The sequence below is a fragment of the Magnolia sinica genome, chromosome 5 (assembly GCF_029962835.1).
Source record: "Magnolia sinica isolate HGM2019 chromosome 5, MsV1, whole genome shotgun sequence".
Lineage (NCBI taxonomy): Eukaryota > Viridiplantae > Streptophyta > Magnoliopsida > Magnoliales > Magnoliaceae > Magnolia > Magnolia sinica.
In genome coordinates, this window is record NC_080577.1 from 115,152,956 (window position 1) to 115,178,135 (window position 25,180).

Here is a 25,180-nt window from a genome sequence, read left to right on the forward strand (position 1 = left end):
CATTTCCCCACTGCATTTCCCGTAGAAAGACCCAAAAAAATACCGTTTTTGTCGGCCCCTTATCAGCATTTCATCTTTTCTTCTTGAAATGGTGGGTCCAGCGAAGAAAGCACAGAAGACAGGTATATATATATTATTTTATTATTATTACACACGGACAGACACACACCGCACAAACTCACGCTGCACACACACCGCGCACACTCACGCTGGTGGAATTTCACCACCTATGGCACTCGAACTCCTGACCGGGAGTTGAAACTACTGAGAGGTTACCACCCGAGCAAGAGTAAGGACCCCACCTTTTATATGGAAACGGATTGGCTACTCCCCCTGCCACCAGCCAATGGCTGGTGGTCGGTGCTCTGTGGGCCCCATAATAATGTATGTTTTTCATCCATTCCGTCCATCTATTTTTCTAGATCAATTTATAGTAATAAACAAAAAATGAGATATATATCAGTCTCAAGGGGACCACATTACAGGAAACAATGTTAAATGAACTTCGACCATTAAAAACTTTTTGGGGCCATAAAAGTATTGGATCAAGTTAATCTTTGTTTATTTCCCTTCATCTGGATATTTATGACCTAATCAACATATTGGATGTCAAACAAACAGTACAGTGGGCCTAGGAGGACTTAAATGATGGATTTCCAATCACTATTGTTTTCTTGTGGTGTGGTCCACCTGAGATTTATATCCCTCTCATTTTTGGGATTAAAACCTAAAATGATATTTAAAAATGGATGAACGGAATGGATGAAATACATACATCATGGTGGGGCCCATAGAGCACCGACCACCAGCTCCGGGGCTGGTGTCAGGGGGAGTAGCCAATCCGTTTCCCTTTTATATTTTAAACTCAGTTGGGCCCACATTGAATTTACTATTCATGCTGTCCATCCGTTAACGGAAAATTTTAAGGGGTTGAGCCCCATATTGAAGCAGATCAAAAGATCAAATGCATCATACCACGGGAAACAGTGGGCATAATGATTTCCACCGCCGAAACCATAGTCGGCCCAACAGTGATGTTTGTTTGTTATCAAACCTATTCATAAGATCATACATATATGGATTAATAGAAAACACAATTATAAGCTTGATCCAAAACTTCTGTGGCCCCTAAGAAACGATCACCATTAGAAGTTCAATTCAAAATTTCATGTGGTGTGGTCAATTTTAACATTCCATTTCAACATTGGATATGTTTAAAATTTTCAGCTCAAGCCACGAAATTATTTGTTAAGTTTGCCCAGATTTTCATGTTTGCCGTTGATTTTCAAAAATCTTCCGCTGATTTCAGTTTGCGCCATTGATTTTCTAGTTTGCCTGCTAATTTTTCAATTTGCCCTGCTAATTTTTCAATTTGCCTTGATCTTCTAGTTTGCCCTTGATCTTCTAGTTTGCCCCATTGATCTTCTAGTCTCCCCTGCTCATCTTCTGCCCGCTGATCTTCTAGTTTCCCTCGATCTTCTAGTTTGCCCGTGATCTTCTAGTCTCCTCGCGATCTTCTAGTTTGCCGTTCAATTTCATGTTTGTCCCACTCGCTTTAACGGATGTCCTCCCTCAATGTCTAGGTTTCCTTCCACATATGGGGCTTTGGTGTATACATATTGCGATGAAAACGGATGGACATTACGTAATCCAATGAACATGATGTATTACAAATAAAACACCATCATAGGGCGTAGCAAGCGTATTGCGTACTGAGTTAGTAGTACGTTCCCATTGTACTATGTAAACTCAGTTGGGCCCACAATGAATGTATGTAATATATCCACACCGTCCATCCGTTTTTTCATTTATTTTGAGGGCTCTAGCCCCCAAATCGAAGCATATCAAAAGATCAAGTGGATCATACCATGGGAAACAGTGGGCATAATGATTTCTACCGCCGAAACCATAGCCGGCCCAACAGTGATGTTTGTTTGTTATCAAACCTATTCACAAGATCATACATATATGGATTAATAGAAAACACAATTGTAAGGTTGAACCAAAACTTCTGTGCCCCCTAATAAATGATCAACATTAGAAGTTCAACTCAAAATTTCATGTGGTGTGGTCCATTTGAACATTGGATATGTTTAGATTTTTCGGCTCAAGCTACGAAATTATTTGTTAAGTTTGCCCCGCTGATCTTCTAGTTTGCCCCGCTGATCTTCTAGTTTGCCCCGCTGATCTTCTAGTCTCCCCCGCTGATCTTCTAGTTTGCCCCGTTCAATTTCAAGTTTGTCCCGCTGAATGTCTAGGTGTCCACCCTCAATGTCTAGGTTCTCTTCCACATATGGGGCTTTGGTGTATACATATTGCGATGAAAACGGATGGACATTACATAATCCGATGAACATGATGTATTACAAATAAAACACCATCATGGGGCGTAGCAAGCGTAATCGGATTGCGTACTGAGTTAGTAGTACGTTCCCATTGTACTATGTAAACTCAGTTGGGCCCACAATGAATGTATGTAATATATCCACACCGTCCATCCGTTTTTTCATTTATTTTGAGGGGTCTAGCCCCCAAATCGAAGCATATCAAAAGATCAAGTGGATCATACCGTGGGAAACAGTGGGCATAATGATTTCTACCACCGAAACCATAGCCGGCCCAACAGTGATGTTTGTTTGTTATCAAACCTATTCACAAGATCATACATATATGGATTAATAGAAAACACAATTGTAAGCTTGAACCAAAACTTCTGTGGCCCCTAAGAAATGATCAACATTAGAAGTTCAACTCAAAATTTCATGTGGCGTGGTCCATTTGAACATTGGATATGTTTAGATTTTTCACTCAAGCTACGAAATTATTTGTTGAGTTTGCCCAGCTGAACTTCTAGTTTGCCCCGCTCTTCTAGTTTGCCTGTATCTTCTAGTCTCTCCCGCTAATCTTCTAGTTTGCCCACGATCTTCTATCCCCCGCTGATCTTCTAGTTTGCCCCGTTCAATTTCAAGTTTGTCCCGCTGAATGTCTAGGTGTCCACCCTCAATGTCTAGGTTCTCTTCCACATATGGGGCTTTGGTGTATACATATTGCGATGAAAACGGATGGACATTACATAATCCGATGAACATGATGTATTACAAATAAAACACCATCATGGGGCGTAGCAAGCGTAATCGGATTGCGTACTGAGTTAGTAGTACGTTCCCATTGTACTATGTAAACTCAGTTGGGCCCACAATGAAGGTATGTAATATATCCACACCGTCCATCCGTTTTTTCATTTATTTTGAGGGGTCTAGCCCCCAAATCGAAGCATATCAAAAGATCAAGTGGATCATACCATGGGAAAGAGTGGGCATAATGATTTCTACCACCGAAACCATAGCCGGCCCAACAGTGATGTTTGTTTGTTATCAAACCTATTCACAAGATCATACATATATGGATTAATAGAAAACACAATTGTAAGCTTGAACCAAAACTTCTGTGGCCCCTAAGAAATGATCAACATTAGAGTTCAACTCAAAATTTCATGTGGTGTGGTCCATTTGAACATTGGATATGTTTAGATTTTTTAGCTCAAGCTATGAAATTATTTGTTGAGTTTGCCCTGCTGAACTTCTAGTTTGCCCCGCTGATCTTCTAGTTTGCCCCGCTGATCTTCTAGTCTCCCCCACTGATCTTCTAGTTTGCCCCGCAGAATTTCAGGTTTGTCCCGCTGAATGTCTAGGTGTCCACCCTCAATGTCTAGGTTCCCTTCCACATATAGGGCTTTGGTGTATACATATTGCGATGAAAACGGATGGACATTACATAATCCGATGAACATGACGTATTACAAATAAAACACCATCATGGGGCGTAGCAAGCGTAATCGGATTGCGTACTGAGTTAGTAGTACGTTCCCATTGTACTCTGTAAACTCAGTTGGGCCCACAATGAATGTATGTAATATATCCACACAGTCCATCCGATTCTTCATTTATTTTGAGGGGTCTAGCCCCCAAATTGAAGCATATCAAAAGATCAAGTGGATCATATTGTGGGAAAGAGTGGGCATAATGATTTCTACCACCGAAACCATGGCCGGCCCAACAGTGATGTTTGTTTGTTATCAAACCTATTCACAAGATCATACATATATGGATTAATAGAAAACACAATTGTAAGCTTGAACCAAAACTTCTGTGGCCCCTAAGAAATGATCAATATTAGAAGTTCAACTCAAAATTTCATGTGGTGTGGTCCATTTGAACATTAGATATGTTTAGATTTTTCGGCTCAAGCTCTGAAATTATTTTTTGAGTTTGCCCCGCTGATCTTCTAGTCTCCCCCGCTGATCTTCTAGTTTGCCCCGCTGATCTTCTAGTCTCCCCCGCTGATCTTCTAGTTTGCCCCGCTGATCTTCTAGTTTCCCCCGCTGATCTTCTAGTCTCCCCCGCTGATCTTCTAGTTTGCCCCGTTCAATTTCAGGTTTGTCCCGCTGAATGTCTAGGTGTCCACCCTCAATGTCTAGGTTCGCTTCCACATATGGGGCTTTGGTGTATACATATTGCGATGAAAACAGTGGGTATAATGATTTCGGCCTGCTTCTTTGAAGATGACAACTCTCTTCAAGAAGAAAATATGACCAATGAACCAACTATAAAGGTAGTTGTAAATATCATCTTGTTGTTGATACTACCACTATAAATGTTCACTAAACTGGCCAACGTTGAACTTGGTAAAATGTCCAGCTTGCCTTGTTCAATTTCCAATTTCTTGTTAGCTCCGATCAATGTATAGCTTATGTTGATTGTTTGTCTCCGTCCAATTTTTGGTATTTCCTTACTCATTTTCTATTTATATTTGATATGAAGCTTGATCAAATTAATGAAATGCTACATTATTTTTAGAAATGATTCCAATTTTGTACACTATGTTTATCTTATGAATTTTATGTTTGATATGTTTTTCAATTCATTTCTGCAGGCGACGAATATTCTACTTTGCCCCGCTGATTTTCTAGTATCCCCCGCTGATTTTCCTAATTTGCCCCGCTCATTTCCTAGTTTCCCCCGCTGATATTTGAAAGTGGCGATGGATGAATGGGATGGAAGGATTGGGGCTAAAGCATAAACGTAGATAAGAGCCACGATGATTGGTTGAGTTTATTAGAGATTAGGCAATGGAGAGACACTGGAGTTGACTCAACTCTGTTAGCTCCATTAAACCAAAACCGTAAATAACATCCATTTTATCACTTAATTAGTACTCCATGGAGTATGGAGGTCCAATTGGGTAATGTTGGACAATGAAGTTTCCATGAGTGTCAGGCTAGCACATCACGAGATTGCTGCTTCAAATGATAAAGAAGGATTTCTGACTTCTGAGGAAGGTTTTAAATAATGCTGTGACTGTATCAGCCAGGTCCTAAAATGATACGATACTGGGCGTATCAGATTATAGGATCCATATAGGCCGAAATTATCTCTTTGCCCACACACACACATCAAGAAAACAGGAAATTAATACAATGGAACATGCACAACAAAAAATAGGAAAAGTTAGTGAATGAGAGAGAAGAGTTTATTAAGGAGAAGGAATGTAGTCGTACACGGAGGGGACGTTTTGTGATGGAGGAGGAGGGTGAGGAGTTGAGGAAGCGAGGGGAAGTAAATGATATTGAAGATAAAGAACTTGGACATGGGCACCTAGACGTGCAATCATATAGTAATGTCAAAGCTAATGTATATCAAATTGGCCACACCAATGGGCCAAATGTTTTTCAAATTGGGCCCACCCTTATGTATTTTGAGACCCAACCTATTCATAAGATAACATAGAGATAGATGATATGAAAACAATTATTAGCTTTATTGGAAACTACCATGACCCTTAGAAGTTCGAACGATGGATGTCACTGTCCACTATTTAAATGGTGGAGTTCACTTGAACTTTAGATTTGATCCGTTCTTTTGCTCACGCCATAAAATGATAGACATGCAAAAATTCTAGATTTATAGTTTGCCCCGCTGATTTTACAGTTTCCCCACTGATTTTGTAGTTTGCCTCGCTGATTTTCTAGTATCTCCCACTGATTTTGTAGTTTGTCCCGCTGAGTTTATAGTTTGCCCCGCTGATTTTCCTGTTTCCCCCGCTGATTTTGTAGTTTGCCCCGCTGATTTTCCAGTTTCCCCCGCTGATTTTGTAGTTTGCCCCGCTGATTTTATAGTGTCCCCCGCTGATATTCTAGTTTGCCCCGCTGTTTTTGTAGTGTCCCCCGCTGATATTCTAGTTTGCCCCGTTGATTTTAGGGCCCGTTTGGCAAGGTGGTTTGGAAGGGATTGAATGGTATTACGGTGGATGGCATGGATTTCTAGGTAATGATGGTGTTGGCAGTGGATTGTCTTGAGATCCATGGGATTGCTATATCCCTGGATTGCTACATCCAGTCTGCTTGGCACGCCCGGCCAATCCCGGGATTAAACCTTCCCATCCCTTCCAATCCCTCGAACCAAACACGTCCCTGGCAAATTTTAACGGATTAGGATGGATTGGATGGGATTTAAAGGTAATGATGATGTTGTCAGTGGATTGTCTTAAGATCGGTGGGATTAGGATCAGATCACCGACTCCGTTTGGCACGCCCGACCAATCCCGGGATTTAACTTCCAATCCCTTCCAATACCATTCAATCCCTTCCAATTCGACTGGCCAAACGGGCCCTTATAGTTTTCCCCGTTGATTTTCCAGTTTCCTCCGCTGATTTTGTAGTTTGCCCCGCTGATTTTCCAGTTTCCCCCGCTCATTTTGTAGTTTGCCCCGCTGATTTTATAGTGTCCCCCGCTGATATTCTAGTTTGCCCTGCTGATTTTCACTCTTTCTAGTTTGCCCCGCTGTTTTTGTAGTGTCCCCCGCTGATATTCTAGTTTGCCCCACTGATTTTAGGGCCCGTTTGGCTGGGTGGTTTGGAAGGGATTGAATGGTATTACGGTGGATGGCATGGATTTCTAGGTAATGATGGTGTTGGCAGTGGATTGTCTTGAGATCCATGGGATTGCTATATCCCTGGATTGCTACATCCAGTCTGCTTGGCACGCCCGGCCAATCCCGGGATTAAACCTTCCCATCCCTTCCAATCCCTCGAACTAAACACGTCCCTGGCAAATTTTAACGGATTAGGATGGATTGGATGGGATTTAAAGGTAATGATGATGTTGTCAGTGGATTGTCTTAAGATCGGTGGGATTGGAATCAGATCACCGACTCTGTTTGGCACGCCCGGCCAATCCCGGGATTTCGGCCTTCAGATTTCACCTAAATTTACACTTTGAATATTGAAGATATGTCCTTGCAGCGGGGCAGTCAAATCTGACCTTTGATTGAGAAATGGTGACCGGAATAAAGTCCAACAAGGCCATTTGGGTGAATTAGCGAAAGCCGGGGCCAACTGACCTAAAACCAGGGTATAAAACCCTTTAACCCCTCTCTTTCACTCACTCCTACAACAATTCCAGCAACATGGACGAAGTGTGTGTGGGTGTATTCGCCGGAGACCTCGGTCCTACCGTAGTAGATGCGAAGTGTGGCTGATAAAAGGTAACAAATTCGAGCTCTCTTCCAATTTTCGTAGCTATGGCCGCATGCATGTGTCCTGACACAACTAACACAAAGAGAACCGGAAGATAAACAGTTCGGGAAATTTCAGTACTAAAGTCTTATGCTATGATTCATGCATGTGCCTCGCTAGAATCATAGCCTAAGAACTCATTTGTTGTTCGCTAGAATCAACTAAGAGGTGAGATCCGACCCTTGACCCAAATCCTAGGTTAATTGGATTTTCTCTTTCCAACTATCCTTATAAACTTCATGTGTTGGATAGGTTCTGACGACCCTTGACCCAAACCCTAGGTTGAAGCATTTAATCTGGTTTTCTCTTTCCAAATATCCGTAAAAATACTAAACATATGTTATATTTGAGGATTATATAAATATGCAAACCCACCGATGTGTATTGTGTTTGACGAAATGCCTGTGTGGGCCTGATAATAACATTACTTGCTAAGTATGGTTGACAAAATGAGTTGAAACCTGGTTTTGCTGAGTGAGGTTGACAAAAAAGAAAAATGCCATCAGGATTATCAGTCAGGCCCTAAAATGAAGGAAAAAAGAAGAAGCAAATATTAACTTGATCCAAAACTTCTGTGGCCCACAAAAAGTTTTTAATATATGGTCAATCACCATTGTTTCCCATGGCATGTTCCACCTGAGATTTGGATCTATTTCATTTTTTTTTTAATTTTATGGAATATGCCTTAAGTGATCTAGAAAATTACCAGATGGACGGCATAGATATAGAATATATACATCAAGATCGGCTCCACGGTGAGGTCGCATCGTCTTGGGGAGGCCAGGCTACACCTAATCCCCTCCTAATTATCAAACATTTACAGTAATCCTTTGAATGAAATATTTTACTTTGAATTCAATATCTCGTATCATTATCACATACCCCTAGTTAGTATATAAGGGGCCGACTTTTCCAAAGAATAAGGAACGTCTATTTTATACATCAAATCTGCACATGTAAGGCCCATGTTTGTTTTATCTACACCGTTGATTTAATGGCACCCATCTTGGATGGACCCTGCTCAAAAACTTCCAAATAGTAAGATTCTATTTTTGGTCTTTTCACCATTGAATATGAATTGTTGGTGCATTTCTTCTTAACTACGTACTTGTGTGCTAACACTAGAAGGGGCATGGTCCATCTACAATAGTGACAATTATACTTGTTGTTGCTCGAATTTGGATGGAAAAGGACTATCCTGTCCATCTACAGTGTGACCTTCCGGGTTGACCCGGTCGACCCCATCTCACTGTCCTATGCGTGTAGCTGGTCGACGGTTTCGACCATTAATCTGCCTAACAACAGGCCCGAAGCCCGGTCGAAATGTAAGTTATATCATCCTAAACCCATTGCCTAAAACCCACTTCCTCTTCTTCCACACACCTTCTCATCTTCTAGTCACGTTCCTTTCTTCCACAATCCTAAACCCATCATCATCTTCATTCCATTCTCTAAAATCTTTCCTACTATTTTCGGTAGTAGTTTGCTACAATGAATGTCCAGCTTGCCCTGTTCAATATCCAGTTTGCCTCGCTCAATTTGCAGTTTGCCCTGATCAAATTATAGTTTGTCTCACACAATTTTCGGTATTTCCTCGCTCAATTTCTATTTCTAGTTCATATGAAGCTTGTTTTCAATTATGTCTGATTTTATAGACGATGTTTATCTCGTGAATTTTATGTTTGATATGTTTTTAAATCCATCTCTGCAGGTGATGAAAATTCTGCCGTAATCTCCAAGCCAATATGTAGGGGATGGGAGGAATTTTGGAAAGATGTTGCTTGTCAATAACATATGATTGCTTGTCTGTAGTATGTAGATGATATTTGTCCATGGGATGGGAGGAATTTTTAAAAGATGTTGTATTATACGGAGTATTAATTTCATTGTTGAATGTACATTGTACATTGTTGTCCCCCTCATGTACCATTACATGTTATATACATTGTATTATATACATCGTTAAATATACATTGTACGAGGTTTACAGTAATCTTGGAGTGCATAAAATTTCCAAGTCTGTGCAGATCAGTCCGCGTTCCTTCTCTAATTACGATAGCCTTCTTTAATCACGATAACCCAATTAGTTTTAATCAGCCCTTTTGCAATCAACCCTTTAACTTGAAAATTTTCTTTAGGTGTAGGTCATCTGGTATAAAGAGCTTGTCCTTCTCTACTAATCTCGTATAACTAGTTAATGCTTTTAATCACTCAATGTTCAATTAATATACATTTTTCAGCCTCATCTGTTACCATATATCAGAACTAAGGTCATTAATGGCAGTTTCATGTTTGCCCTGCTCAATTTCATGCTTGCCCCACCCAATTCCATGTTTGCTCCGCTGATTTTCATGTTTCCTCCGCTGATTTTCTAGTTTGCCCCGCTGATTTTCATGTTTTCCCCACTGATTTTCTAGTTTGCCCCGCTGATTTTCATGTTTGCCCCGCTGATTTTCATGTTCCCCCCGCTGATTTTCTAGTTTGCCCCGCTGATTTTCATGTTTCCCCCGCTGATTTTCTAGTTTGCCCCGCTGATTTTCATGTTTCCCCCGCTGATTTTCTAGTTTGCCCTGCTGGTTTTCATGTTTCCCCCACTCAATTTCATGTTTGCACCGCTCAATTTCATACTTGCCCCTTCCAACTTTCCGTTTGCCCCACTGAACGCGCATGAGGCTGCCACTGGACCAATCAAAGCAGACAAAAATTCAAGGCTTAACTAGTATTAAGCTAGGTTTCAGTGGTCTGCCTTGCTATGGATGCTCAAAACTCAGTTCCTAATCAGATTCTTCCATCCCCATCTCAATTCCAATGGCTTTCAGTGGCAAAGTTTTTTAAAAATGGACCATATTCCAATGGTTTTATCTACCATCCCTGTAATTGATATACCTCTGAGCACATATTCCAATGGTTTTGTTTTCCATCTTTTTTCCTAAATGAGATCTACATTCAAGCAAGAATAGGTTTTCAATACAAGAAATAGATATATTCCTTAATATTATTTTTAGTGTGACTTAGAAAAGTAGGAACTCATCTCAATTCGTGACTATATAGTCTACAAAGTTAAATTTTTTTGCAGGCTATATAGTCTAAGATGGATCACAAGAGTTGGCCATGGAAGATTATGTGCTCATCAGAGAGGACAGTCGCTGCAACAGACTCTGTTGCGGCTTCTTTGGCTATCTCAATTGGAAATCAAGATGCATATTTAAGTTTGCCTCGCTCATTTTCAAGTTTGATTTAAATTGACTGCAAACTGATTAAAACTGAATGCGAAGTGAATGAAAAGGATTTTCGACCATTGACCTGATGAAATCTTGGAAAATAATCAGGTTAATTGGCTAAAGTGGCTTCCCCTAGCCCAAAATCATATATGATACGTCAAGTAAATAATTTCGGTTTAGAACATATTCTTGTTAAATGAATAAAGAAAGAAATTATAAAAAGAGAGAATTATTATTTTTATATGCTTATATATACATATTTATATAAATATGTATTAGAAAAATGTATGTAGGTAAACATAAAATTCTTCGTGTTAAAAAAAAAAAGAAAAAAAGATTGGCACGACACTACTGTTGGACTGAAATCTCATTATACCTAATGAATGCCATTAAAACAAAAGAAAAAGAAATTTAAAGAAAAGAAAAGAGACATGTTTCAATCGCCTACTGTTGGAAACAAGTTATTTGAATCTTCATTAGCCCTCCTGGTCACCGTGGCCGGCATAGGGCACTACATCAAAATACCCTCACCCCACATCAACATTCTTCTCTATGGTATAACATACAGCTCCCTATTACTCTATTCATATATCCCATGATCATATAGAGCCCCCCTTCTCCACCAAACTTCACATACATCTCATCCATGTTTCTCATTCATAGTGATCTCCACCTGTGTCTGTAGCTGGCACAGGTGGTTGAAGAGCAGGCTCAATGTTGAGCTAAGGAGGTTCTTGTATCTCTTTGGCAAAGCTGGCACATTCAAGCATCTGGGTATCATACATTCTTACCATGTCAGACATGATCCCTTGAGCACATTCAACCATCTGGGTATCATACATTCCAGGCATAGTAAGCCATTGCCACACTTTGGATTTTTAACTGGTGATAAACAATTAATCTAGCACATGACTGCAGATGAGAAGTCTTCCAACGCCTCAAACAGTTTCTTACTATGTTTGTTATGTGTGAAAAAGAAAAAAGAAGAGGGTGGTATAAATGTTGGGCGAAGAGCATGTGAGCATCAATTGAAAAAGAAAAAAGAAAAATACCTTCTTCTTCTTCTTCTTCTTCTTCTTCTTCAGTAAAGTGGGTATAACATACCTATGCTTCCAGATTGACTATCTTTTCATCCCTCAACCTCAGTGCTGCCTTCTCTCTGGAAAAGCTATGTGTGTCTCATGTCAATTCATTTTGACTACTCTCGTTATGATATAAGATAAAAAATGAGACAAATCTAAAAAAATGAATTAACTACTCTCATTATGAGATAAGACAAAAAATTAGACAAATCTAAAAAAACAAGTGAGCAAGACAACTGACCCGGTCGACCCCAACTAGCTGACCCAGTTTATCAGGTCCCTGGACCAAGGTACCTATGGCTACGGATTCACGGTACCTATGGCTACGGTTATAATCCGTAGCCATAGAGGCCGTTAAATCCGTAGCCATAGGCTGCCTTACTAAAAACAAAACCAGTAAGTTGGGGTCGACCAGGTCAGAGCTTGCCCTATTGCTACAGATTATAACCGTAGCCATAACTGTAGTGCTATGCACTTTTTTCTCTTTTCTCTTTTTATTTTTTTATTTTTATTTTTTACATGGAGAACATTTTTCCCCTTACATTTTTCTATAATACATAATTATGTAAATATGTATATATAAGTATATAAAAATATTTTTCTATCTTTTAATTCATTTCTTTGTCTATTTATTTAACAAGCATATCTCCTAAACTAGAATGATTTACTTAACTTACCACATATGATTTTGGGGTAGGAGAAGCTAATTTAGCCAACCAACCTAGTTATTTTCCAAGATTCCATCTGGTCGACAATGGTCATAAGGTTCGTGATCATCCTATTTGTATTTTTCCAGGCATGGATCATCCACAGTGGAGCCCATCTGGCTAACATTCTAGATCATAAGACCATAGCCTTCACTTATACGAGCTTATGACACAAGGATACTACTTTGAAGGAGATTTTGCTAACAACATTTCATGGGTCTCCTTTGATTCTCATTTGTGGAACGATGTTCTATTGAAACACAGAAACAACTTGATGTTCATCAGGATGTTTATGTTAAAAGATGCCGTAAGAATGTATATTGATTTAGAGTGTATTATTCCAAACCTTACTCATCTTCTAAACCTATACCTAAAGACACATATTACCCAAAACCATGTACATTGAGTTTACGGCCCACCAAAACTGAATTTCATGAGTATGGGGCATTCATTCTCCATTGTTTTCTATCATGTGGCCCATTGAGCTTTGGATCTACATCATTTTTGGGTACATGAAAGTGAAGTGAAGGGAATTGACCGTGAAATGCATTGAATTGACCTTAAAGTGAAGCGAAATGACCGTAAAATACATGAAAATATGAGCGGGGCAAACTAGAAAAACAACGGGGCAAATTGAAATATGAGCAGGACAAACTAGAAAAACAGCGGGGCAAATTGAAATATGAGTGAAGCAAATTAAAAAAACAGTGGGGCAAACTAGAAAAACAGCGGGACAAACTGAAATATAAGCGGGGCAAACTAGAAAAACAGCGGGGCAAACTGAAATATGATCGAGGCAAACTAGTAATTGCCTATTTGAGGTTGCTACGGCAGAATGCATTTCTTTGTTAAGATAAAACAAGGGCTTTATTTTTTTAAAAAAATTTGGTTTGGTGAAACATGGGCTTGTTTTTAACTTGCAAAAACACAGAGAAAGATTTGTTTAAAGCTTCTTTTTCTATTAAATAAAAAAAGAATAAGGCCCTGTATGGTAGCCACTCCTGGATTTTTAAAGCAATTTGAAAACTTAGGTATAGAAATCTAATTTTATAGGCAATTGTTGTTTGGATGAAAATTAATGATATTCCATGATTAATTGGTCTAATTTGATGAAGAATATCATGAAATTTATGAGGTTATGAAGGAGATTACAAAGTAGAAAATTCATTCATCGTCCACCAAAATTACAAAGTATGCTATACATTAAAACACTAAATAAATTACAAAGTATGCTATTTTTCAGATATGGAAAACTTGCACTTCCGGCGATTATGTCCAGTTTATTTGCATCACCCACGCTTTGTTGTTTTCGATTCCTCTCCACGCGATGGAATTCTGAGCTTTTTGGGTCTTCCAGCTAACCTCCTTTGTCCTGGGGGTTTAATTTGTGCAAAATACTCCTTGAAGCCCACTGAAATTTCTTTCCACTCAGATAGGGATAGCCTTATCTGTTTTGCTTCGAGCCATAGTGAGAAGGATATCATCCAAAAAACTGCCCCTTCATGCATTTGTCCCTTTGAGCCCAGGATATGCTAGAGAACCCGGCTGTCAGCAGGTACCTGGAACTCGAGTACCTAAAGGACCCAACCCAATTTAAACAGATCTAGATCCACTTTCTAGACCTACTTAAAGATCTGGTCGGATTTCGGTCCATCACTTTTAAACACTGTAAATTTGGTCAGGTACAGTACTTAATTGGTTACCCATTGGATACCTGATTAGTTTAATATGAATATTGTATATATAAGTGTTTTACAGTATATACTAATACAAATTATCGGTATTGCTGTTATAGGGGTTGCTGGGAGTAGAAACAACGGGGCAAATTGAAATATGAGCGGGGCAAACTGAAATAAGAGCGGGGCAAACTAGAAAAACAACGGGGCAAATTGAAATATAAGCGGGGCAAACTGAAATATGAGTGGGGCAAACTAGAAAAATAGCGGGGCAAACAAGAAAAACAGCGGGGCAAACTGAAATATGAGCGGGGCAAACTAGAAAAACAGCGGGGTAAATTGAAATATGAGCGGGGCAAACTAGAAAAATAGCGGGGCAAACAAGAAAAACAGCGGGGCAAACTGAAATATGAGCGGGGCAAACTAGAAAAACAGCGGGGCAAATTGAAATATGAGTGGGGCAAACTAGAAAAACAGCGGGGCAAACTAGAAAAACAGCAGGGGCGTCACAAGGGCAAACTAGAAAAACAGCAGGGCAAACTGAAATATGAGCGAGGCAAACTAGAAAAACAGCGGGGCAAACAAGAAAAACAGCGGGACAAACTAGAAAAATAGCGAAACAAACTGAAATATGAGCGGGGAAAACAAGAAAAACAACGTGGCAAATGTCGGGTCTCATTTGTCCACGTCATTTCCAAGGACTCAAGCTAACAAGATATGCCGGATTTCTCTCTCCCAAATAGACTGCGTGCTATGCTACATGACTTTTTAAAGGAGTAGTCCTATATTTTAGCTTAGTTTTTTAAAGAAAAAAATGAAGTTCTTTATGATGTATAATCACGTATATAATTAATAAAATCATAGATAGCAAAAATAAGTCCTATATTGAAATATAATAAACTAATGTAATAACAAAAATATTAGCACGTAATTGAAATAACAAACTAATGTAATAACAAAAATATTAGCACGTAATTGAAATATAATAAACTAATGTAATAAGTCCTATATTGAAATATAATAAAAATGAAGTTCTTTCTAGTTTTCCCCACTCAATTTCATGTTTGCCTTGCTCAATTTCATGTTTGTCCCGCTGAATTTCTAGTTTGACCACGAAGTGATTCAAATTGACCATGAACTGAATGAAATGGATTTTCGACCAATGACCCGATGGAATCTTGGAAAATAACTAGGTTGATTGGCTAAATTAGCTTCTCCTACCCCAAAATCATATGTGGTAAGTTAAGTAAATCATTCTAATTTAAGAGATATGCTTGTTAAATAAATAGACAAAGAAATGAATTAAAAGATAGAAAAATATTTTTATATACTTATATATACATATTTACATAATTATGTATTATAGAAAAATGTAAGGGGGAAAACGTTCTCCATGTAAAAAATAAAAATAAAAAAAAAGAAAAAAAAGAAAAAGAAAAAAGTGCATAGCACTACAGTTTTGGCTACGGTTATAATCCGTAGCGATAGACCCAGCTCTGACCCGGTCGACCGGGTCCAACCCGGTCGACCCCAACACGCTGGCTTCCTTTTTTTTTTTCCTTCTTTTTCCCTATTGTAATCCCCACCGATTTTTGTGGGTCCCATTATGAGGTATGTGTTATATCCAAACCGTCCATCTATTTGGCGAACTCGAATTAAGGCTTGAGGTGAAAAATAAGACAGATCTAGCAATCAAGTGGACCACACTGGAAAAGGCAGTGGGGAATTGAACGTCTACCATTGCAACCCTTTTAGGGGTTACACAAGTTTTGGATCATTATGAAATTTGCTTTTCCTATTCATCCAGGTCTTTGTGACCCTATGAATGAACTTAGACGGGGAGGATTTCTCACAAACATCACAGTGGGCTCCACCTGAGTTTCTAATGGTTGACGCTCATTCAAAATTGTTTCCTGTAATGTGGTACAATTGAGATTTGGATATACCTAATTTTGGCCACATATAATAAAATGATCTGAAAAAATATATGGACGGCATGGATGAAAAGTATACAACATGGTGGGGTCCACAGACCACCGACCGTCCGCATTAGCTGGTGGCAAGGGGGAGTACCGAGTCCGTTTCCGTCAAAAGGAGGGGTATTTTCGTCCTGAAATTCCGACTCCGTACGAGGAGGTCCAAGTGCGTATTCTAAGTTTGTATTGCTTCGTAAAAACCGCTGGATAAAAGGTGGGGTCCACAGTCGTAAATTTCTCTTTATTTTAATTTCAGTTTACGTGAGTGTGAGAGGGGTGAATTGCGAGTGGGCCCCATCAGGGGGATATTTGAATGGCCAGGATCTCCTAGTTGGGATATTTTTGGCTTTTGTCCATCCATAGCGGGGCCTCTTAAAAAGGAGAAATCACAGTTTGGTTTGCGCAATATGGGCCCATGGTTAGGTGATCATAACCGTTGATCCGATGGACTGTCCTGATCACCTAAACAGATGCCCCGCTTGTACCAAAATGATTCCTCAGGACACTGTTTACCATCTGATGCATCAGGACCTTGTGACTGCTCAGTGTCAAGATATCTGATATCTGAATCGCCCGACCTTGGCCTGAACAACACTCGAGGACAATATGTGCCCCAGGATGAAAATCTCACTGAATAGGCGTTCTGACCGTCCATTAGGCGATCCGAATTCAACTGTTAAAATCGGACAGTTTGGATCTTCTGCTTGGTATGACCTTCAGATTGTTCCATCCATGAAGGGACCACTGTACGAACGGCCCAGATCGGTCTGCGTGTATGCGGCCCACATATACGTAGTATATGGTTGTCATCCATCCACAAGTTGGCAAAAATAGCTCCCAGATTTTAATATAGTCATAGATGCCCTTCCCAGCCTTGCAAGATTTTTGCTACGGCCAGTGCCAATACAAGTGCGGGCCAACTTTCATTGATCCAGACCATTCATCAAGTTACATATTGGATGGACAATATTGTGAAGAACCAATGGCTATTTGCAAATTGACATTAGAGAGAAGAGGTTTGATTTTGGGAGCCACCGGATCCACGGAAGCCGCATCCCATTACGTGGACCTTAGGAAGTTTTTAACGGTGGGTATTCAATGACCACTGTTTCCTGTGATGTGGTCCACAGGAGATTGTATCTTCTTCATTTTGGGACCATGTCCTTAAAATAAACTGGAAAAACGGATGGACAGCGTGGTTGTACAACGGATGCATCAAGGTGAGCCACACGGTACTCAGGGTCCTGTGGTCGGAGCTAATCCGTGTTCCTGCAGCAACACCACTTGGAACTGGATTAGAATACTCTACAACACACAAGTATGTGGGGCCCACCATGTCGTATATGTAAAATCATCTCCGTCTGTCAGCTTCTAACTCTGACTTTAGGCCTCAAGGACAAAAATCAGATAGATCCAACACTCAGATAGGCTAAACCACAAGCGAAAAATGGGGATAGGATGCTGACCATAGATTTGTGTATGAAGTCACCATGCTTTGTATCTCTCATCAAAACCGTTAATCAGGTGTCACTCATTAGGATGAACAGATGACACAAAAATATGGCTTATAAAAAACTCAGGTGGGCCAAACCATGTGCAGGCGGTTTTGGTGGTAATCTTACATTGTTACCGTTGGTATGGCCCATATGAGTTTTTGGTCAGGTTTATCTTCTGTAGGTGCAGTATAAATGATGGTTGGATAATGTAGATTTTACTTATAGAGTGGACCAACAGAACTTGTGTGATTTACTCGATCGCCGCCTAAAACAGGTGTTGTGTAAGGTTGCAAATCACCTGCAACTCGGGTGGAATCTCCCTTCCTCAAAACCATAGTGAGAAATCTTGTTATCGGCAATATCTCGGCATTGGATTTTCTCTGATTTTCATATTTTGATGTTTTTGGGCGAAAATGTTATGAAAATCTCGCTGAAAAGAAAATAGGAGAAATATTTATATTAGCGGTGGTTTGGAATTCAATTATGTGGTACACTTGTTTAATTTGTGAGCATGTTAAAATTGATTTGTGGTCTAATTTAAATTGAGCGCCACTTATCCCTGGCGTTGAGATAGAAGGATTGATCGGTCATTTATTCTTAGCGCCGAGTGCACTTATCTAGCCACTTAGGGAGGTTGGGGCTTTTCTTCCATTGATTTTTTATTTTTATTTTTATTTTTTACCTTGAGAGGCAATAACTTATCTAGCCACTTAGGGAGGTTGGGGCTTTTCTTCCATTGATTTTTTATTTTTATTTTTATTTTTTACCTTGAGAGGCAATAACTTTTTAAGGTAAAGCAAGTGTTTGATTGAACAGAATATGGAGACAGAAAAGTGAAACTGATCACTAAACTGGGATTACTGTCTTAGCTAAAAGTTGCATTGTGCTTAACGAGCGGCACGCCAATTAGCGAGGAATGGACAATGCCGGTATTAGAAGCTATTGTCGGCCCAACGGACAAGTGTAGATAGACAATTTTTAAAACAATGGCTTTCTTCTAGACACATATGTACAAATAGAAGGAAATTATAGCTACTAGATATGACTAAATCAGTTTGGTGTAACATATGGATAGATTGAATTATTCTAAAAAGTTAAGGGTCCGTGCTAATGAGGTGTAGAAATGATAAGTGCCCTCATGGGTTGAATAAGTAGCATTGCATTAGAGTTGAGTTGGTTTAATTGATTGATTGTCAAATTTTTTGATTTTTCATTTAAAATCTTTTGCATTACATTTTATTATTTATAAACTTTCTAGCGATGTTGTGGGAGTAATTGTTGCTTACATAGCAACATTATACATTGACCGTTGTAGAGTAATGGTTGCTTTTAACTGTTCGTGCATTTTACATTCGTTGAATGTATTCTTATCATAGTTCTCCATTACCGAATGTGCCTTGATGACTATATAATCATTGCGGCACCTCATCTTTGTCCAAAGGTTATTCAAGAGTTATAACTTTTGGAAGACTTGTTTATTAATGAGTTATCTTCTTTATATTTAAAACATATCATTAAGATTTCGTGATTTACACGTTATTGCATCCGCATCCCTGAATCTGGTGATATTATATCTTGACTAGACACTTAGATTAATATATAATTTAAAATTTTGGTTAAACATAAATATATTTTAAAATATAAGTATTTATTTAATAAAAATATTTTCGAGAAATTAAAACCTGGTAGAATAGCTGCGAGAATATCTCGATATTTCCAAAATATCGTCACCCTGCGTTTGAACTCGTGTTTCCAGCAAATTCAGAAAAGCATGCACAGATTGCTATTTCTGGCCAAACGCCAGTTAAATGCAAAGAAAGAGAGAAAAAAAGGTCCATTTTCTTCTTGTTGTATGCTTTTTTACAAAAATGGCGTTTTCGAAGAGCTTGAAACTCCAAATCTATCTGCTGTTTTTGGCTCTTCTTTTGGTGGGTCTTTTCATCTTCCACTTCTCTACCAACCCACTTGCAAGGATGGAGAAATCATGGATTTTCAAGTCTCAATCTGTAAGGATCTTTTCTACTTTTTATCTCGTTCTTTTTTCAAAGAGACTTTTTAGTTTTGATTTGTGGATTGTTTGGTCGGTTCAAATGAAGACTAGGATGGTTTTCACTTCCGTGGGGTGATTTTTTTTTAGATGTGTGCTTTTTTAAGAGAAGTGCTTACGTCCAACTGGTTGAAGGATAAGTTTTCGTCCACCCAGCCAAGAACTTCCAACATATCATGTTTGTGACAAATCCAATCCGTCCAATAGGTTGGCCACACGACAGGAACTGCGTCACCTAAAAATCGGCCCCATCTACTCATCAGAAGGGCACAGTTGTATTTTGTTATTTATTAGCGGATATAAATTATTTTCCGTGGGTTGGCCCACCTGGTCAGTGGGTAGGATAAATATTACATAGGATGGTCCTCATCGTGGGGCCAACCATTTGGACGGCGTAGATTTTGCACACACATGATAGTTTGGAAGTTATTTTCTGGGTGGACGGCAACTTTTCGTCCAACAGGTATGATGTGAGCATTTCTCGTTTTTGGATGCTCTTTTTTAGAGCAAAACCGACGCTGGCGGTTTTGTCAGGGACTGCATTCTGTATATGGGGCCCATTTTTCAGTGGTCCAGAACATTCATCCGGTGGACCATGCTATTATTGGAGATGGACGAGATCGGCTCCTTCAAACAATCGTAAACCATCCGTACAATGACTCCTCCCCCCATTCTGGATATCCAATGGCTAGGAGAGGGAAGCCTTCACATCACACCTCATCCATGAAAGGATCATCAGATGAACGGTCTGGATTACTTAAAGATATGCTGTTTGAAAGGGAAAAAAGAAAAAGAAAAAGAAAGCTAATTCGGCTGTTAATGTACATTTCCACCTTTCCACATCTGCTAAAATGGTTTCATGAGTAAGAAATCCTTCTCTTTCTTTATTTGCATTTTTGACTTAAATATGTTTATACTGCTCCCCTGATATTAGCAATTCAAGTCTTTTTTGGGTGTGTTTGAATAATTAATTGAATTGGATTGCAATTCATTCTATCTGAGAGTGGCCCATTTCTAAGCACATAGATGATCAAACACCCAAATTCCAATTCCATGCATTTCAAATTGGTAGGTGTGGCATGGGCCAGGCGACCCACCTTTACACCGGGCTTGGAGCTATCAGCTTGGCCTGTGTACCTGCCATGTACACCTCTATCAATTTGAGCATAGGCTCAAGAAATTTTAGCCCAACCCACCACAGATCAGGCTGGCCCACTTACAAATATGCCGTTCGCACCGAAAATCTAGACCATTGGTTTCAATTTCTAAATGTTTATTATTTTGTTGATGCGTGGCCCACTTGATCAACGGAAAATTTGATACAATCCGTGCAAAGGTCCAAATCCGGTTACTATACCAACACTAACTGTGGACAGCTCTATCATGTTCACTTAATTTTAGTTTGTAATTCAATTGAATTGAGCATCCAAACGCACCCTTCTTTTTTCAGGTTGGATTAGTCATTAATCACATTACTTGACTAGTGTGTGAAGCAGGATCCTGAATATTCAGAGATGGCTAAGGTGTTGAGAAACGCTGCAAGGATGGACAGAACAGTTATCTTAACTACCGTAAATGAAGCGTGGGCCGCCCCAAATTCGATCTTTGATCTCTTTCTAGAGAGTTTCCGAATTGGCGAAGGGACGTCGGATCTTCTAAGACATTTGGTGATCATTGCAATGGATCAAAAGGCATTTGATCGGTGCAGATTTATACACTCCCACTGCTTCTCCCTCGCCACCAAGGGCGTAGATTTCTCTGGGGAGAAACGGTTCATGACCGCCGACTACCTGAAGATGATGTGGCGCAGAATCAGATTCTTGCAATCCGTACTGGAATTGGGCTATCACTTTGTCTTCACGGTATGGAATTTACGAGTGTGGTCATATTCGAGTCAATGCACTCAATCAATCTTGCTAAAATCTCACCCACAGGCTGGCTTGAGGACTGATTTCTTTAACCATGGGCATTCATATTTAAGCCCACCACAGAAATGATGTATTATCGATAAGAGTTGTACACAAGCCGAACCGAGTCGAGTTTGGCGCAGCTCAGCTTGGTCCTTGAGCTTGACTGGCCAGCTAGGCTCGGCACGGTCAGCAACTTAGGCCAGCTTGAACTGATCTTGAGGTCAATCTTTAAATATATAAAGATCGAGCTGAGTTCGAATTTAGGTTATAGGGTTTTTAATATATAACATATATTATAATATATAATATATAACTTTTTTAAATATATAAATATTTACAAAATATTTATATTAAGCAGACCTAATCGGAGTCAAATCGATTCGAACCGAGTTGAGTCGAGGTCGAGCTAGCTCAGACTCAGCTTGAAATTTTTTTGAGCTCAAAAAATCAGCTCGACTTAACTGGAACCTAGTTTTGAGCCAAGTTGAATCGTGCTTTTTAGAGTCAAGTCAAGCAAGTTAACCGAGCTAACTGGGCTCGTATGCAGCTCTAATTATCATGAAATTAAAGACTTGGTCGAGACTATGCAAATAGGACTACACAGTCCTACTTAGTAATTAGGCCTTCCAATTATTTTTCAAGCTTGCAGTTTAGGCCAAAATGCAATTGGCGTGCCTCTACTAAATCTACATGCCAGCATGGCCCATTCCCAGCCGGACCCGATCCCGATTTGCTGGGATGGAATTCGAGCACTAGAAAGAGATGGGACATTCAAATGAAACTGTGGTAGCTTCTCTCTGCCCTTTGCCCATATAACTAACACATGACACCACCATTGTCTGTCTTCGTTCAGGGTGCCGACGTTATGTGGTTTCGAAACCCACTTCCACACTTCACCAGCGCCGCTGATATCACGATCGCATGTGATATCTTTTCAGGCAATTCCTCGGATTTGAACAACAGAGCCAATGGAGGATTTTATTACGTACGAGCCAACAGCTTCACCATCCAACTCTACAAATACTGGTACATGGAAAGAAAGCTATACCCAGGCCACCACGACCAAGATGTTTTCAACATCATCAAACACCATCAATTCATATACCAGATGGGATTAGAGATCAAGTTCTTGGACACGGCCTACTTTGGTGGGTGTTACCAGAAGAGTGCGGATCTCAATAAGGTATGTACAATGCATGCGAATTGCTGTGTCGGGATCGAGAGAAAGCTTCATGATCTGACGCTTGTTCTTGAGGACTGGCGGAATTTCACCGCGCTTTCAATGGAGGAGAGGGGATTGAAAAAAGCTTCTTGGAGAGCTCCAAGCAAATGCAAATGGTGGAAATGACAACAGATTCTGGATCTTTTCAAATTGCAATCTCTTCCCATCTACTTCTTTGTTACCCCTACTTGATATCCAGTCGGGTTGGGTCGACTCAAGAGTTTTTAATTGACTTGACTCAATATATTTTAAAAATAGCCTTCAGGATAGCAGTAAATATTTCAAAAACATTGTGAAATGCTCCACTGCTCTCAGAGCACTATTAAGTCATAGATAGCGACAGTCTACGCACTGTTAAGTTATGGTGATCCATACCAGTGGCGGCAAGCCTTTTCCCATTGTATATGGACAGTTAAGATCAATCGATTGCAACTAGGAGCACTGAAGCATTTCTCAAAAAGCATTATACATGTAAAATATATAAAATAGCCAAAGTAAACAACAAGGTAAGGATTAGTGGAACCTGTCTCTGTTACATATGCTGAGGTTGATGGTTCGTATTTGTGCATTGTCATTTAACTCTTTTAAACTGACTTGGCAAGTCTTGCTGAGTCTGGACCGAGTTAGTCTCACATGCGAGTTTACTATAGACTTGGCAAGATTTACTTGGCTGAGTTTTGAGTTGTATTACCGAGCTTTAAAACTAGCAACACAAACATCATGAATTCATTCCTCTCTTTTTTTTTCCCTTAGTTCCCATATATCACATGGGATCACTTGGAAGGATTGCATGTACTACAATCATTTTAGGCTTGTCCCAAATATTCGGGTTTAGCTTCTACAATTCCATTTCTGTTTCACCAATCAATCCAATCTAAAAGCAATGTCCTCATTTTATTGAATGGGCCTTCATATCCCTTGCATCCTCTTTTCAGGCCGTACAATGTTGCCTCCTTGACAAAGCACTCTCCTGTCTTCGTTGCTCATGACCAAAACACCTCAATCTGCTCTCCATCATTTTCTCTTATTGGTGTTACTCCTAGTATGGTTTTTTTTTATCATTCCATGTCTTCTTACACATCCTTCACCAGAATTATGAGAAAAGAAAATTTTCGCCTCATAGCTATATAAGGGAGAGGATTGGATGATTGAATTCATTTTTCCCTTGGCCCTCACATTGAACTACCCTAAAAACCACATTCACATCACACTATTCTTGCCCACTCAATTATCTTGGGACTTCATAAGATTAAAACCGCACAAAATTAAAGCTAAATAACCCTAAAAACCCACAAAGTCAACAACTAGCTTCTTAATAAATTGAGCTCCCAGGCTCTACTCATCCTTTTTCCAATGAATCCTTTCCCATCCATGCTTAGGAAATGCGATAACATTTACTCTCAATAATTTTCCCGGGAAGGGAAAGGATGTTTAATTTTCCACCCACATGTTTTTGCCAAATCACACACATTAGGCCCCACCACATCTTGCACATGTGGCCCACTTGTAACAAGGTGTGTGCCTGTTGCGTGTGCTACATTAAACCCTCTGCCTGATATATATCGTAGCTGGTCGAATAGCTGTCTCATAAAACTTTTCCTTAAGTTTCACAAGCATGTGGAAATCACACAACTCCCAAGAGGCACATCACCACTACATCCACTAAACTTTAATTCTATTGGAAACATCCTCATTAATTTCTCCATCCATTTAAATAAAATGCCAAGGTAATCAAACACATCTCATTAAGGAATATCTTGTCCATAAATTCTAACTAAAGTGTTTCCTCTATAATCATTATGATTAAAGTTGTGTTCCAAATGCTCATCTATAAAAATCATATATAGTTTCTTTCTCATATCTCTGTACTTTTGTATCAATTGTCCAAGTAGAAACACAGCTTCAACCGTTGATCTCCCTGGCATGACACCATACCGATTTTCTGATATCCTTGTTTTCAATTACCTACACTAGATAACTATATAATTCAATAGTGGTCAACATTTGTTCTCTCTAAGATTGATGGAAGAGTGAACGGGCAAAATGATAGTGTCCAATGTCTCCCTTGATCAGGAACTGCTCTATTGGGCATATTTCTTATACAGCCTGAAAGTGCATAGCATCTTCAAGCATTGTTTACTATGATAGCTGGACACTTATGGGCATTGTGCTGCTTTTGTTTTCTACTGGTACAATGGACACATCGTCCAATCTGAACCTCATCCAAAGATTAAAAATAATTTGAACTTTAAAGAGGGTTAAGACAAAGA

At 39.5% G+C, this 25,180-nt stretch overlaps 1 protein-coding gene across 2 annotated transcripts; it reads left to right on the forward strand.

Annotated features, from left to right (window-relative positions):
* Positions 1–19,542: 19,542 nt before the first annotated feature.
* Positions 19,543–23,562, forward strand: LOC131247435 (uncharacterized protein At4g15970-like). 2 transcript variants are annotated; one of them, XM_058247730.1, is made up of 3 exons: positions 19,543–19,737; positions 21,275–21,640; positions 22,542–23,562. In XM_058247730.1, the coding sequence occupies exons 1-3, from the start codon at positions 19,600–19,602 to the stop codon at positions 23,034–23,036; spliced, it is 999 nt and encodes a 332-aa protein (XP_058103713.1). In that variant the 5' UTR covers positions 19,543–19,599; the 3' UTR covers positions 23,037–23,562. The 2 variants fall into 2 exon arrangements, with proteins under 2 accessions (XP_058103713.1, XP_058103712.1); XM_058247729.1 differs by having other exon boundaries at positions 21,263–21,640; positions 22,542–23,559.
* The last annotated feature ends 1,618 nt before the right edge of the window (positions 23,563–25,180 follow it).